This window comes from Gambusia affinis, linkage group LG18 (assembly GCF_019740435.1).
Source record: "Gambusia affinis linkage group LG18, SWU_Gaff_1.0, whole genome shotgun sequence".
In the NCBI taxonomy this organism is placed as follows: domain Eukaryota; kingdom Metazoa; phylum Chordata; class Actinopteri; order Cyprinodontiformes; family Poeciliidae; genus Gambusia; species Gambusia affinis.
Genome location: NC_057885.1, coordinates 22754717 through 22770720, shown reverse-complemented (window position 1 = coordinate 22770720; position 16004 = coordinate 22754717). Strand labels below are relative to the sequence as shown.

The 16004-nt window shown below is 36.3% G+C and overlaps 3 protein-coding genes across 7 annotated transcripts in view; all 3 read right to left on the bottom strand.

Moving 5' to 3' along the window:
- LOC122820925 (zinc finger protein 420-like) overlaps positions 1-16004 on the bottom strand; it is a 175621-nt gene that overhangs the window by 132915 nt on the left and 26702 nt on the right. The gene's annotated exons all lie outside the window — the stretch shown is intronic.
- Positions 784-9079, bottom strand: LOC122820993. 3 transcript variants are annotated; one of them, XM_044098775.1, is made up of 6 exons: positions 7706-9079; positions 6085-6289; positions 5552-5620; positions 4274-4624; positions 3802-3849; positions 784-2841 (listed from the first exon to the last, which is right to left on the bottom strand). In XM_044098775.1, exons 1-2 carry the CDS (start codon positions 9027-9029, stop codon positions 6111-6113), a joined length of 1503 nt encoding a protein of 500 aa, XP_043954710.1. In that variant the 5' UTR covers positions 9030-9079; the 3' UTR covers positions 784-2841; positions 3802-3849; positions 4274-4624; positions 5552-5620; positions 6085-6110. The 3 variants fall into 3 exon arrangements, with proteins under 3 accessions (XP_043954710.1, XP_043954708.1, XP_043954709.1); XM_044098773.1 differs by having other exon boundaries at positions 7710-9079; XM_044098774.1 differs by having other exon boundaries at positions 4471-4624; positions 7710-9079.
- LOC122820973 (gastrula zinc finger protein XlCGF57.1-like) lies at positions 10561-15160 on the bottom strand. Its single transcript, XM_044098740.1, has 2 exons — positions 14859-15160; positions 10561-13080 (listed from the first exon to the last, which is right to left on the bottom strand). The coding sequence occupies exons 1-2, from the start codon at positions 15025-15027 to the stop codon at positions 11567-11569; spliced, it is 1683 nt and encodes a 560-aa protein (XP_043954675.1). The 5' UTR covers positions 15028-15160; the 3' UTR covers positions 10561-11566.

Below are 16004 nucleotides of genomic sequence, written 5' to 3'. Positions count from 1 at the left end.
AAAAAAAAGCATAAAAATTTATTAAATGATTAACACATAAGTTTAGATTTTTTGCAATTTAATCTGAGTTATTTGATTAAAAATCATAAAATATGTTGAAACTAAATATCCTTAAACTATCCAGTTTTAAAAGTAGCATAAAATTATTTAGATCTTCTGCACAAAAAAAGTTCAGTTTGTATTTTTAAAAATAGAAACTTTGGGATGAACTGGAGAGCAAACTGTTAGAAATAAAGTTAAAATAGGTTGAATGTAGAAAGAATCATGGGTTTATTAATTCATTGGTCTCTTAATTTCACACACAAGCAGCTCGACAGCTGCTGAGTTTAGATTGATATTTACCTTTAGTTATGGAAACTTTATGCACATTTTACATAAAAACTGTTAAAACATGGAACCAATCTGATTCATTTTCAGTAGAAAACAGGATTTTATGTCATTTTAGCGTAAATTGAGAGGGACAGTGCAGGGCTCCACTCTTCAAAGAATGTGTTAAAATTTTAATAACGATAATTTCTTCCAATAAAAACTTAACTTAATTTCCTCAAGGAGTTTTATTTTTACAACACAAATCAAATATTTACATGGATTTCTTGCAGTACAAAAGATTCAGACTGAAACAAAAAATTAAAAGAAAGAAAGTTTAACAAAGTAAAACAGCAAAAATTCAACCAAAGGAACATTTAGTTGGATTAAAATCATCATAAATAAGAAACAGACAGATATAAATCAAAATCAAAATCAAATTTTATTTGTATAGCACATTTCAGCAGCAAGGCATTCAAAGTGCTTTACATCAAATCAAACACAAAAAATACAATGCAACATAGAATCAACAATAAAAACAACATCAAGTCAGATTCTGTCAATAAATTTGCAATTTATAAATAATAATTACACATATTTTACCCAAAACCTTCAACCAACATTTGATTCTTTAAAGCCCTAAAAATAAAAGAAACTAGAGAAAAGCTCAGAAACATCAAACCTGAGTAAATCTTAGAGGAACCCATGAAACAATCAGAGGTGAATGAACGTATGAAGAGCTTTGCAGGTCGTGCCGACCAATCAAAGGACTTTATACTGCAGCCTCACACACCTGTTGCACTAACAAATGCACATTCAAACACTGACCTGATGATCGGGAGGCAACATGCTTTAAGTGCCTTGCCCAGGGGCACAAAGAGACCTGTGGGCATCCGCACTGCCATGTCTGAGAAAGCCTTTTATTTGAAGATTAAAAACTTCAGAATAAAAGTTGGTTGGCCGTCTGGCCTGCAGTCATAGTAAAAAGAACTGTTCGTTTGGTTTATTCCTAGGATCTAGGATCTCTGAAAATGAGTCCAAATTACCAGCCTTACCTAATAAGGCTCGGTTTGATTTTTAAAAAATAAATTTTTGCTGAACTAGTGTAACTGAACCACATCTCAACTTGTGGTTCAGTTAAAACTTTAGTGTTTCTCTAATTGACTCGTCATGAACTTTGACATGAAGCTCTGGGTATTTAGTTTTTTCTCTAACCTTTTGGTTAAATGCCTTCAATTTGTTCACATTTTATTTCTAACTGTAGAATAATAGACTAAATAAACAGCAACATTTACTTCTCAGAGCAAATGTTGCCTCTCTGACGTCTTTAGAAAAGCAAACTGATCCAGAGGCAACATGTTTGCTTTACCAAAGTTGCAGTTAGATCTTGATGAGACCAGATGTTTTTGTTCTGATACGTGAAGCCCTAAAACTGAAAGTGGGTGTACTTTCTTTTTACCATGACTGCATCTCACTTGACCACAAACTTGCATTGTAGCATATGTTTGGAAGTCTTAACTTGTTTTAACAGTCACTGTAAATGTTACTTAAATGTAACATCTGAAGTGTTTCTGTTTGAAGGTGAACAAATGGACGTACGTCATCAAATGGACGTACGTCGTCACATGGACGTATGTCATCATGATTTGTTCACCATTTCAGACTTAAAGGTGATACAACAGAATATTGTATTGTGGATACAATACTGTTTTCAGTTGCTTCACCAAAAAAAAACTTACACTGGTAACCAACTAGTACAAGTTCAGTGGAATCACCTCACTTGTGCTTTTGGATATCCACCAAAAGGTAAATGTAAACTGTATCTTTTTCATAGAAGAACAAAGATTAGCTTGTTTACAAACTATTAGCTATTTAGTTTTAAATAGCTAATAGCTACTTCAACTTATGTAGCACTGAGACCAAACCCAAATGAGCTGCGGAATACATACCTCAGGATTTATTTTGTGATTCAGAGCAATAATGGCGATAACACCATTATTACTGCGACAACACAAAATAGAAAACGAGGTAGTCGCATACCTCAAATGGTGTGGCAGCTTTAAGAGATGCTTCTCATCTCCAAGGACGCCACAGATTGTATATTATAGGTGAGTTGAGACAGCAAACATTTCCTCAACCCGCCATTTATCCCTTACTGTAAAACTGGGTTCACACTGGGCGTCTCCAGACATCTAACAGGAGAATTTTGTCTAGAAAGACATTAAGGATTAGCATACAGCATCTTGCAGGGGGCACAAGATATTTTACTTTTAAGCCACAGCAAAAATGTTTTCGAATCTCACGTTTTTTTTTTTTTTATCAGTCAGTGTGAACCTGGTTTGACAGAAAGGGATAAACTGAGCCATGATAAGGCAAGTTATTTCATGAAAGGGGGGTCATTTGGGTGACACTTGCAGAATTTAACAATTAAATAAACAAGAACTACCCCTACAAATAAAACAAGTGCTGCATACATCCCAAACATTCCCCGTTGTGTTGGCTTTTGAAGTTTTTCTTGATTTGGAGGCTTGACATCTGCAAAAAGATGAAACAAAAAGAAATACATTTTTGAAGTTCTTAGAAAACACACAGAATGTTTTTTACCAGAAGACACAAATATAAAAAGATGCTGAAACCATATTGACCTTCAACAGCTCCAAAAATAACTCAGTCCCTGCAGAAAATTTGATTTGTTGACAAAATGTAAAATCATTCAGCAAGAACTCCAATATTAAACTGATTTGATCTAAAATGGTGAGTTAATTCTGCTTTCAATGGCAGCTGCAGCTTTGAACTAAGTTAACCTTCTGAGTTTAAGAGCATGCTTCTGTGAGCAATATGTTGCCCAGGGCAACCAGCCGTCAGGTGACCAAGAAACAACTCCTCACACACCTGGGTGTGGTAAGAGGAACTACTTTACACCAGGTCAGTAAAAACAATCGACTGACTGCAGTAAGACAAAGAAATAAATACTGAAGGAATCAATGTCTGAACTTCAAGATGCCCAAAAAAGAGACATTTAAGTATCATAAAATCCTGGAAGAAAATGTCAAGTTGTCTGTGAGGAAACTGAAGCCGACTCTCAAGAAGTCGTGGAAAAGTTTGACCAGGTGTACTTTAAAAAAATACTCATTGAATTAAGACAACATATTACAACCAATATTATTAATTAGATTTTATCATGTTTGGATTTCAGTTAAAGTTAATTCAGCAATTTAAGTATATTCAAGTAGAAAACATAAATTAATAATTTAAACAAATCCATTTGAAAAATAGAGTCTACTAAAGCAGTAGGACTGTAGGTTATCCTGCCACATAGTATAATTTTATAACACAATCAAGCAAAGGTCAAGTTCAGTCATAAAAATTCTGAAACTGAGCTTCTGTCTCTTTAAGAAGTTCATTCCCTATTCAAAGAAACCAGAAAGAAATCTGAAGTGATTTATTGGAACTTTGCTTTTTCAAAAGTGTAAAATGTTGAACAGCAGCGCTCACCTTCAGTCTGTACATTTGAACGTTTCGTGTCTTGGTTCTGTTTTCTGACTGAAACAAGAAAAGACAGACATTCACAGGAAGTGCTTTTCACTTAAAAACTGTGAAAGTATAGTAAGCTAAACTCACTGACAAAACTGTACACAAATAAAAATATTTTTATTTAATTTAATTAGAAGAAGTAGATTTTACTCCAAACAGCTTTATTTCAGAATAAGTAACTGCCACAAAATTAAATAATTACATTATTAATGTTTTAGTTAAAATCTTTTTCATCTCAAAATTATTTTTTACAGTGCACCTGTGACATGCATCAGTTTTGATCCAAAAAGCAGAATTCAAAATAGTTGAAAGAGCAACAAGATTTTTAAAATGTGAGGTTTTTATTGGCATATGACAATAAAAATACTGGTTTATCCTGGTTAACAGTAAAATCCTTGGTCACAGTTTCATATCTCAGTTTTTTTAAGCTTACCTCTGACTTCAAGCTCCAGTTTTGTGACTTTTTTTCTTCCATTACTGGCAACAATCCCCTCATACCGTCCTGCGTCGTTCAGCCTCAGGTCAGACAGGAGACACTCAACCCTCCCGTTCCTGAGCTGGAGGTCGCACTGGAGTCGACCTTTGAACTGATCATGTATATATGGATCAGGCAGATCTTTGTTGTCATACCGATAAATCCTCGTCGCTGACTCCATTGTAATCAATTTGATGTACAGCGAATCAGAGGAAGAGTTGACTGGACCCCAGACTGTCAGTGTGACGTTTGAGTGTTCGTCTGCCTGGTATTGTTGCAGATTGTTGTTCACCTCGAGCAGAGGTCTTCCTGCAGGAGTCAGAATGAAGAGCTAAACTCAGTTCTCATCATTATATTTGAAAAACTCTCTTTAAAGACGAGGAGAAAGTGACTTTAAACCTAAACAACAAACCCAAAGTGACCACCAGGCTCTGTGGCTTCATGAGTCTCATATCGAACTTTTCCACACATGCCACGTCCAAACATCAAACTTTGACATAAATAGTGCTTAATAGTAAAACCTACAAAACATTCAAGTAAAAATTTGACAGCTTTGTTCACATTTTTACAGTACATCGCCTTGTTGACTCAGATTTCCATAATTAAAATCACTACATGCTGCAAAATCACAAACTTTTACCAAGTAGTTTTTGTCTATTTTCTAGTGCAAATATTTTAATATTTGTCTTATTTGTCTTGAAATAAGACAAAACTAACTTACAAATAAAGACAGGAAGTGGCAGGAGGATGATGGCACGGCGTCTTTTAAAGGCTTGAAGTTTAATTACGTCTTACTGTAATCGCGTTTCTTTTTTAATGGAAACATCACAATTGTGAAATTGTGTTTTTTCAGCTTTAGCGAAATATCAACAGAGTTTTGCTGACATTTGACATGAAAAGGCAGCTCCTGTCCCGATGCACAAAAACATAGAGACACTCTGTGAACTACTTAATAATTTAGTAATATTTACTCTGCAATCATCATTTTTGTTTATTATAATTGCATAACAAGCAGCTGTGCACTACTTGGTCTAATAAAACTGAATGAAGTTTGCATTGGAGTGAAGAAAAATGTAGTAAATGTTACAATAAAGCTCACATTACAGACACTCCCCATGGACGCTGGAATATTCCCTATAATATTAATTATTTACACATTTGGTTAAGGATCTTCTAAAACCACAATTAACTAAAAATTTCTTGTTAAAAGCAAATCAGAAGAAATCAGTTCCTCACCCTCCGCAGCAGGACACAGAGCCCCGATCAGCACCGATAACAAGGGGATAACTTTCCACATGTTTTAACCTGTAAACAAGAAATTAGATTTTATTCACTTTAAATCACGTTTTAAAACCTGCTTCCATTTTATCTGTCATTAAAATGACTAAATGTTGAGTTCAGTTTCACTTTTATGTTTTCACTCGGATCACGTCTAGAAATGATGAAACACATTAAATACATAAAAAAACAACATTTAACCAAAATGAAAATAATTACTCCTTTAAAAAACTGAATTACCAAAAATACAAACAATAAAACATTAAACAACCAGCGAGTTAAAAACGTCATAAACATTTTATCGTCAGTTATGACGAACATTAAAACATGACAAATCCAGGGGAGCAAATTTGAACCTTTTCACAGACATGAAGATTTTCTTCCGGATTGTTTTACATAAAGATCGATTTGGCGCAAAGGCAGCTGCGCAACAACTCACGTAAAATTACGCAGAGAAAATTTTCCAAAGTTTCATTTGTGACTCTGCTCACCTTCAACGCTTAGTTAGTTTAGTTCGTTATTTTTTAGGAGTTTCCTCTGAGTGAATTGAAGAGGATAAAAACAAACTCCTCCGTCCCTCGGTGCTGATCTTCTGGAGAAATCTGTAGGCTGCTTCCTGCTTTGACTGAGCCGCAGCCACACCCAAGTACACCTGGCTGCCAGGTCCTTCTCGCCACACCTCCCGCCTGGCTGTGACTAAAAGATTAAAACACAGAATCATTTCTGAACAAATAAAAATCTACTTTACTAAGCAGATTTTAGACAGATTCTGCTGCAATGAAGGTTATGTTTTAGGCTAGAAACGGCTGAGATTTTAATTAAGTTTATACATTTGGATCGATACATTTGGATCGAAACGCTCAGAGACACAGAAGTAGGGATTTATAATCTCAGAGCGCCACCATCTGGTCAAATTAAGCAAAATGTTACTGAAGAACGAAAATATATGTCATAACATAAACAGACACATTTTCTGAGACTATTTGTTGACAAATATAGATTGGATAAAACTGATCACATCATTAAGGTCAATCTTTCCTCGACTCTGATGAGGAAGTCAAAGGTCATCATCCTTCTTGACATGATATGACAGGTATCTTTTAGAATAAGCTCTGTTTTCTTTACAAATATTATATTTTAAAATATATTTTGGACAACTGTGATACAGTGTACAGAGTTTCTTAAGTAAACTTGCTGTGTTTTATGTATATTTTTAAATGTTATCATTGTCAATGTTTCTCATTTTAGTTTGTTTAAATGTACAAATGTTGACGGCTTCTAACTGCTATTTCAAGTCTTTATGTTGCAGTAGAAATGTTTTTATAAATTAGTCTGATGAAATATTCTCTTCCTAAATTCACTAATTTCACCAAATAGTGAAATTAGTGAATTTAGGAAGAGAATATTTCAATAAATAATGAATTAGTTAGTACTAATTAGTGAATTAGTAGTATTAATAAGTAGAACTAATTAATACTACTAATTAGTAGTGACTAATTTACTATTAGTCACTACTAATTCACTATTTAGTGAAACTGGTGAATTTTACTAAATAGGGAAATTTACTTTTTCACTATAGTGAATTAGTAGTATTAATTAGTAGTACTAATTAGTACTATTAGTACTACTAATTAATAATTGGTCCACCCTAGTGCTAATTATTAATTAGTACTACTAATTAATACTACTATTAATTAGTAGTACTAATTAATACTACTAATTAGTAGTACTAATTAATACTACTAATTAGTAGTATTAGTCGCTACTAATTCACTAAAATTAGTGAGTTTCACTAAAATTCAATAATTGTAGTGAAAATGAGTGAATTTTTATTAAATATTCATTAATTTTTGGGAAAAAATTAGTGAATTTCTTTCTGTAGGCTTCTATTAAGGAAATTTCTACAGAAAATTTTGTAATTCCACAAAATTTCTACTAAATTTTGTAGAATTGCAAAAATAAATTGTAATTTTTTTGTAGAATTACAAAATTTCTGTTGTAATTCTATCTAGAAACAGAACTGAACCAGTCATTGACAGGTTGTTCTTGGATTGCTGCCGGTCTGTAACTAGCGCCAAAGCCGACCAATTTTTGTCAGTTTCAGGAGCCCACCTACCACTAGAGGGATCACCAGAACGGTTGCCAGGCCTACTTGAGGAGACGGCATCACAGTTCTTCCAAAGACAGATGTAGCAAATTCATCAATTTTGTGATAAACTCTTCCTGCCGTTTGCTTACAAGACCCAATAAAAGCGGTCCAACAAGACTGTTGACCTGCATCGCTGGTGGAAGAAAGTTCTGCAGTCTCTGTAAAAAATCGATCACGTTGACCTTCTGGTCCCAGAGTTTCTGGCACCTCAATCAAGGCTCGTTGATTGATATAAGCGATTAATTCTCTCATCTCGTCAGAATACAAATCTAACCTTATGATGATTAAAGGATTTCTTTCTGGTATTTCAACCAAAATAGGATCTGCTAAAGTTAATGGGGTGTTTTCATACAACTTTCTGAGTCCTGCAAATGTTTTACCAGAGCTGATAACATCATCGCTGGCCAGTGTCTCATCTTTTGGTATGGTTTCAATATGAGAACTCGTACTAGGAATCGGTAGGGTCTCTTCAATAGTTGGTTCTGTTTCTGTCAGGGTTCTGAGGTCGTCTGGTTGGTCCACACTGATCTCCTCTGGTTGGTCCACCCTGATCTCCTCTGGTTGGTCCACCGGGAGGTCCTCTGATTGATCTACCCTGATCTCCTCTGGTTGGTCCATCATGATCTCCTCTGGTTGGTCCATCATGATCTCCTCTGGTTGGTCCACACTGATCTCCTCTGGTTGGTCCACCCTGATCTCCTCTGGTTGGTCCACCGGGAGGTCCTCTGATTGATCTACCCTGATCTCCTCTGGTTGGTCCACACTGATCTCCTCTGGTTGGTCCACCCTGATCTCCTCTGGTTGGTCCACCCTGATCTCCTCTGGTTGGTCCACCCTGATCTCTTGTTGGTCCACCCTGATCTCCTCTGGTTGGTCCACCCTGATCTCCTCTGGTTGGTCCACCCTGATCTCTTGTTGGTCCACCCTGAGGTCCTCTGGTGTGTCCACCCTGAAGTCCTCTGGTGTGTCCAACCTGAAGTCCTCTGGTGTGTCCACCCTGAGCTCTTGTTGTTGCCGGTGGAAAAAGCAGAACCTACCTCCTCCACAGTAGGAACAGTCAGCTTGATCATCAGGAATATAAATTCCCATATCTCGAAGAGTTTCGCAAAGGAAGCGATCCATTTTCAGTTTTTGAAATACAGTGGTCAGTCTGTCGTGTCTCACCGTGAGGTTCTGTTCTTGCCAGTGGAAGAAGCAGAACCAACCGTCTCCACAGTATAAACAATCAGCTTCACTGGGAATATAAATTCCCATGTCTCGAAGAGTATCGAAAACAAAGCGATTCATTTTGAGAGGATTTCTAAAAGATTTCTCTTTGTGCTTCTCTGATAGACAGATTCCACATAAATGGAAGAGTTGGAACACGCGCTGCCTGTTATCTCACAGCTGATCAAAGCACTCTGACGTTACCTAGCAACAGGTGATAACATTAGCACTGCTCGCTGTCATGCCTCTTGGTATAATTTCAAAATAAGAGCATTTTAAACTGAGCATATTTGATCTGACACAAACAACTGATCCAACTGAAGAAGAAAATGTTCTGCAATGTGTTGGAATGATTGTTGACTTTTCTAACAAGTTAAATCACAGTTGAACTAAATGAAATTAGCAGGCAAGCTCAGTATATGTTACGTCCTGACAGATCTGGTTCACTGTTAGTGTTTTCCACCAGAGACTCCTGAGGAAATTATGTTTTCTAAAAGAAACCATTATTTTACAAAGCCTTTTGAATATAATCTTGAATATATTATATAATCTATAATAATTCAGTCACAGGGATTAGAGAAACATCTTCCTCAAGAGATCAAACACATAAAATACAGACCTTTGTGCTTGAAAAGTGAATTAACTCAATTAGTTTTGCGGAATTAACAGCATAGCTGAAACAGTGCAGTTGTAGTATCAAGTTCCTGTCAGTAGGTGGCAGCAGGAGGCAGCAGGAAGGCGCTTCCATTTCAGGCCTGCAGATGGAGACACCTGTCGTTTTCTGCTGCTGGAGGTTAATAATTCAACAGAAACCCATCACTAGTTTTTTTTCTAAACCGTCCAATTGAAGTGAGAAGTAAAACAACAACAAAAATAGTTTAAAAAAACAAGTATTTTTTCTTAAACTACTTTATAAGTAGTAGTTTAAGAAATGTCCGTGATTTGTAATCAGGGAGAGATTACAAATTTATAAAAGTTAAAGACTCGAGCAGCTGGTACTTGTGTACATCTTGTAACAATCCACAACTTGTTGGGCTCTACTTTACTACACCTCCATTTGTTCTCCACCAGATGGCGTCAGTGAGCTCGGTTGGGGGATCATCAGCAGGGTGTAAGAGACGGTTAACAGTCCAAACCAGAGTGTTAACCATTGGGGTAAACCCTAGCCTCCCAGAACATCTTGCTTTCCTTTTAGTGATCCCCAGTTGTTTACCAGCGTTTTTGTACTCACCTGTTAAGGTCTCCCAGATCGAATCCTGGACCCTGGCTCTAGTCATTTTACACACATCGGACCAGTTGCTGTAGATAAAACGTCTGGACAAGCCTGGATCATCTCGATCCTGTTGTCACTTTGCCGTGCCTGGATCTGCTCAACTCTCCTCGGTGCTGCTGGTCAGTAAACCAGACAAACTCATTATCCAAACACCATCTGGTTCATATCATCTGCAGGGTTGGCTCCTGTCACTTTCACTTGATCCCACTCCCCTCCTTCAGGCCAAAGCTCCTTTAAAGTAAGCATCTCCTGCAATATCCTGGTTCCTCACTGTGTATTTCCTGCAACCTCTACATTTGCAATTTCATTTTGTAAATAAACCTTTAAAACCATATCCTTGGCTGAGTTTATCTGCATGTGGGTCAGAAGCATCACTAAACCCATGACAACTAAAATGGAGAAAAAAAAAAGACTATCATTATGGAAAAATAACTTTAATTTTTAAGAACTATACAGCAGCAGTTTTTTTAGAACTCGCTTTTCTATATCATCAATACATTTTCTGGTATCCAAAAATATAAATCACAACAATAAAACCATGTTACAGATTAAGAAAATATAGGTTTAAAAAAACAGTTTTGTGTTTAAAACAATTTTAAAATCTGGACATCACTGTTTAGATGTTCTGGTACCGTCAGATTGTCAATTCCCGAAACAACACAAGAAAGAAAAACTTGTAAAAGCGCATGAGGTTTTATGAGACCTTATCGCTCTTAAAACCATGGGAGGATGGATATATATGTGTGTGTGTGTGTGATATATATGTCACAGATTTATATCGGAACTTAGTAACCCTTACATCTGTGTTGTTGCCATTATATAATCAGCAGTATTTTTGTCCTGAGTCAGAAATGGATACAGGAAATTAAGAAAAGAAAATCGTAACCTACCAGCTAACATTTATCCATTAACCAAAATCATTAAAAAAAACAAGGTGTCAATACAACGAAGGATAAAGTCACGCTAAGGGCACCAAAACCTTTACAAGTTAACTCACAGCATTTATACCCATTGATTTTCTAGAATCCACCATTAAAATTTCACCTGGAAACTCCAATTTAAATGACGAAAAAGAAACAGAATAATGAGAATTTTCCTACATATTTTAACAAAGCCTACTATTAGAAAAGTGTTTTAAACTACAGTTATAAAAATGTGATTGTAATTACTCTTCTTCCAAACAGAAAGGTACTGAACACCTTGATGCTTGAGGTTTATGTTACACAAAGCTAGTAGTGTGGAAAGAATCCTGCGTGACACTGGAGTGTCATCAGCCTTTAGTTAGTGATAAATGAAACTGCCTTTCTGACTGAAACCTTCCACAGGTCACACATGAGAAAGGCTTCTAACGTGTGTGAGTCCTCATGTGATAACGCAAATTAGATTTGCCTCGGAAACTTTTTCCACAAGTGGCACAAGAGAAAGGTCTCTCACCTGTGTGAATTCTTATGTGATAAGTTAAATTCTTTTTTTTACTGTAACTCTTTCCACAGGTCCCACACGAGAAGTGTTTCTCACCCGTGTGTGTTGTCATGTGAGTAGCTAAAAGAGTTGATTTACTAAAACTTTTCCTGCAAGTGTTACAGCTGAAAGGCCTCTCACCTGTGTGACCTTTGGTGTGTGTGGCTAATCCACCTTTTTGAGCAAAACCTTTCCCACAGATTAGACATAAGAAAGGCTTCTCTCCTGTGTGAATTCTCATGTGAATGGTTAAAGTGTGCTTATAGGCAAATCTTTTTTCACAGGTTGTGCAAGGGAAAGGCTTCTCACCTGTGTGAATTCTCATATGAATGTTTAAACAAGACTTGGTAAGGAAACGTTTTCCGCAAGCTGTGCATGAGAGAGGCTCCTCTCCGGTATGACCTTTCATGTGAATAACTAAATTACCTTTTTGAGAGAAACCTCGTCCACATGTCTTGCACGAGAAAGGCTTCTCTCCTGTGTGAATTCTCATGTGAACAACTAAACTTTGTTTATTGGGAAAACTTTTTTCACAGGACGTACATGAGAAAGGCTTCTCACCCATGTGTATTCTCATGTGATTCTTTAAGATTGCTTTGTCATTGAAATCTTTTCCACAGGTTGTGCAAGAGAAAGGCTTCTCAACTGAGTGAGTTCTCATGTGTCTCTTTAAGGCACTTTTCTGATGGTGACCTTTTCCACAAGTAACACATTTGAAAGGTTTTTCACCTGTGTGAGTTTTCATGTGATACATTAAACCACTTTTCTGATTGTAACCTTTTCCACAGGTTGAACATGTAAAAGGCTTCTTTCCTGTGTGAGTTACCAAGTGTGCAGTCAAGAAACTGTTTCGAGAAAAGGCTTTATCACAAATTTTACAAGAATATTTTTTTTTCTCTGGATGAGCTTTCTTGTGCATTTTTTGTGAATTTTTTGTTTTTGGCACATCAGAAGGATTCACCAAAATGTCATCAGTCTCCTGTTTCAGCACAAGCTGTTCTCCATACTGACTGATGCAGAGTTGATTCTCTTCTTCTTTGAACTCTTGATGTTCTGGTTCCTCTGCCTCCTGTTTTATCTGGAGAGGTTCTGGTTCCTCTTGCTCCTGTTTTATCTGCAGAGGTTCTGGTTCCTCTTGCTCCTGTTTTATCTGCAGAGGTTCTGGTTCCTCTTGCTCCTGTTTTATATGCAGAGGTTCTGGTTCCTCTTGCTCCTGTTTTATCTGGAGAGGTTCTGGTTCCTCTTGCTCCTGTTTTATCTGGAGAGGTTCTGGTTCCTCTTGCTCCTGTTTTATATGCAGAGGTTCTGGTTCCTCTTGGTCTAAAGTGGAGTTCTCTTCCTGGTTGCGGAGATCATTGAGAACCTCTTCCTCTTTAGACACACAGTTTTGGAGAAAATCTGGACAAAAAGATGAAACAAAAGCAATAAGGTATGGCCTGGCAAAAGGAAAATTTACTTTGAAGGGGAAAAGAGTTGTAGTTTACCAGGGTTTTGTATCAGAAGTGCTGGATGTGAAACATGATAACTATACAAAGGAGAAAACTGTTGTTGATTTCAGGAGGAACGGGTTTAGATCAAACCCAAATTCCATCATGGGAGAAGAAGAGGAGGTAGGGACAGAGCCACTGGAGGAAGATAAGATCCTTCAAAGTTTGTACCAAGATGCTGCAGATCTTCTATAAGACTGTTGGTAAGAGCGTCATCTATTCTACTGTCGTCTGTTGGCGCAGCAGCATCAGAGCCAGGGACATAAAAAAGCTCTACAGCCTGCTAAAGAAGCCTGGTTTGGTTCTGGTTCTGTTCTGGGGACGACTGTGAAACCTCTGGAGATGATCATGCAAAGAAGGATTCTTCATAAAAAGAAGAAAATTATGGGCAATCCTGACCATCCTCTTCACCAGACTGTGTTGTGAAGGCAGAGCTTCTTCAGTCAGAGGCTTCTTCAGGTCTGCTGTAATACAGACTGCTACAAGAAATGTTTCCTTCCAACATCCATCACTATCTTCAATAACTCTTTGAAGAATCTAAATTAAGGAGTTACAACATTTAATGTCACTTTGGGATTAATAAACTATTTTTGAATTTGAGAGTTGAATGAATACAGAAACGGCAGGCAGGTTTTGACAGAACAGATAAAGTTCTAGATCCCAAACTCAACCAATGCTCAACTAGTTTTAGGGAATCTTATGAGTGACTACAGGTGAAGCAACAAATGACATAATGAGTAAAGGACTGGCAGTCAATGACAGAGTCTGGCTTGGCTGTAAATAACTATTTATTGCTTAGGACAATTATTAATAAAAGTAGTAATTTAGATGACTCCACTGCTGTGTTTTCTTGGTGAGGCCAATTAGCTCTAATTTAAGAAAGATTAATTTAGACTAATTGACAGAAGAAGTAATGCTTTAGTAGCTTGAATTAGAAATCAACCTTTTTGAGAATTAATTCTGAATCAATTATCACATTTGAATACAGATCACAAGAGTTGGCTGGTAACTTTTCAATTCAGCTATAAATGCTAAATAAATGCATACTGGTTGTATGATGTTTATTTGACAAAAGCTTACAAAAAACTTGCAGGCACAATGCAGCAAGTATCCAGTTAAAGAAACAACTGAGCAACCTGCTGTCAGCCCGGCTCCAGACGAGTTTTACAGAGTTTAATATATGTAGCAATAATAATAGAACTCAAGTAAAAGGAAAAAAGGTGCAGTGCAGTAAAACTACTCTTATAAATACCTTTTTTCAAAAAATGTTACTCGTGTGAAAGTAACAAGTACTACACACTTTTGAACATAGACAACATCAGTACCCTACAGGCTGCTTGTTGACGAGCTTAAAGTGCTATATTAGCATTAGCTAGTCATGTTTTAGCTAACATTACCTGCATCCAACAACTTTACTCAACTCAGTCGGTTAGTTTGGGGAGAAAAACTCTGCAAAGTTCTTTGTGTTTTGCTGGTTTGCTGCCATGATTCTGACACACACCTGAGCAGCAGGTCTCCTTCGCTGCCGCACAGGTGTAACCCAGTGCTCAGTTGAAATAACGCAGAAAACACAATTAAAACGAATCATTTTAAACACAAACTCTTATCGGTACTTTCTTAAACTGATATTAAATATAGTAAGATATATTTACTATCTTTGTCTGTAGTAAAGATAAGTGTGTTTCGTACCTATCCGGTGTAAGATGATCTTTGGTATCCGGCTAAAATCCATCAGTCTGCGCTGATCCTCCATCTCTTCCTCGATCTTCACGTTGATTTCTTTCAACTCTGTGAATGTTTCTTCAGCAGGAGTTAGCTGCTCGTTGATAAACTCTCTCTGAGGCTGAACTGAAGACATTTTTATCGTAAACAAACACCCAACGATTTATCTAAAATACAAACTCGTCTTCAAACTACCGTCTAACTAAACTAAAGCTAACGTTACTGTCTGCTCTTTGTTTTTAGCTTCCGTGTGTTTCACTGAGGCTGCATTGAAGAAACTGTAAACGACTTTCCGTTCCGCTTTGAATTTTTGACTTTTAGTTTCATATTTTAACATAGTTTTATTAAATAAATTAATATTTTTGAAAGTTAATTGATTTCAGTATATCAGTCCACTCTTGTGTACGGAGCTATTCCAGTAGCTCGGTTCAAAGGAAACACATGAATTACTCATATTAAAATGTTTTAAAGCTTTTATTTCACTTTTTGGTGAGTTTATGTTCAGAACAAATGAAACCAGGACATTTATAAAATATGAGTGAAATAAAATATAGAGTAATTATACACAAACTGATGTTTAAAGCCTTTTACTTCTGTTCTCAAATTTCTTTGAGTATGATCTATTTATTTTGTAAAGCAGTTTTTTAAATATTTTTAAATTAATATTTAATTTCTTAGATTCATTTTTAGATTAGTATGCAGAGAGACTCCTATTACTGCAACCCAGAAAATGAACTGGAACAAACTTAGAATCCAGAAAACCTACATTAGCAATGACTTTTTAGACTCCTATTCTTCCAACCCAGAGAATGAATTGGACCAGAGGATTCTTACTTACTTACTTATACTTATGTACCAACCCTGAACAGAGCACCTAGCTTACATACTTAGATCAACATTGGGTATTTTTTCTTTTGCGCTTTCCTTTAGTTTATTTGTATTTCCTTTTAATTCTTGTAAAGCACTTTGTATTGTCTTGTTGCTGAAAATGTGCAATATAAAATTACCTTTTTACCTTTAGAATATTATTATATCAGGTTATAGTTTTGTAGGATGTCACTAAGTTTTAAAGCTAAACAGTGGATGACTACATGTATTATAGAGGAACACAGA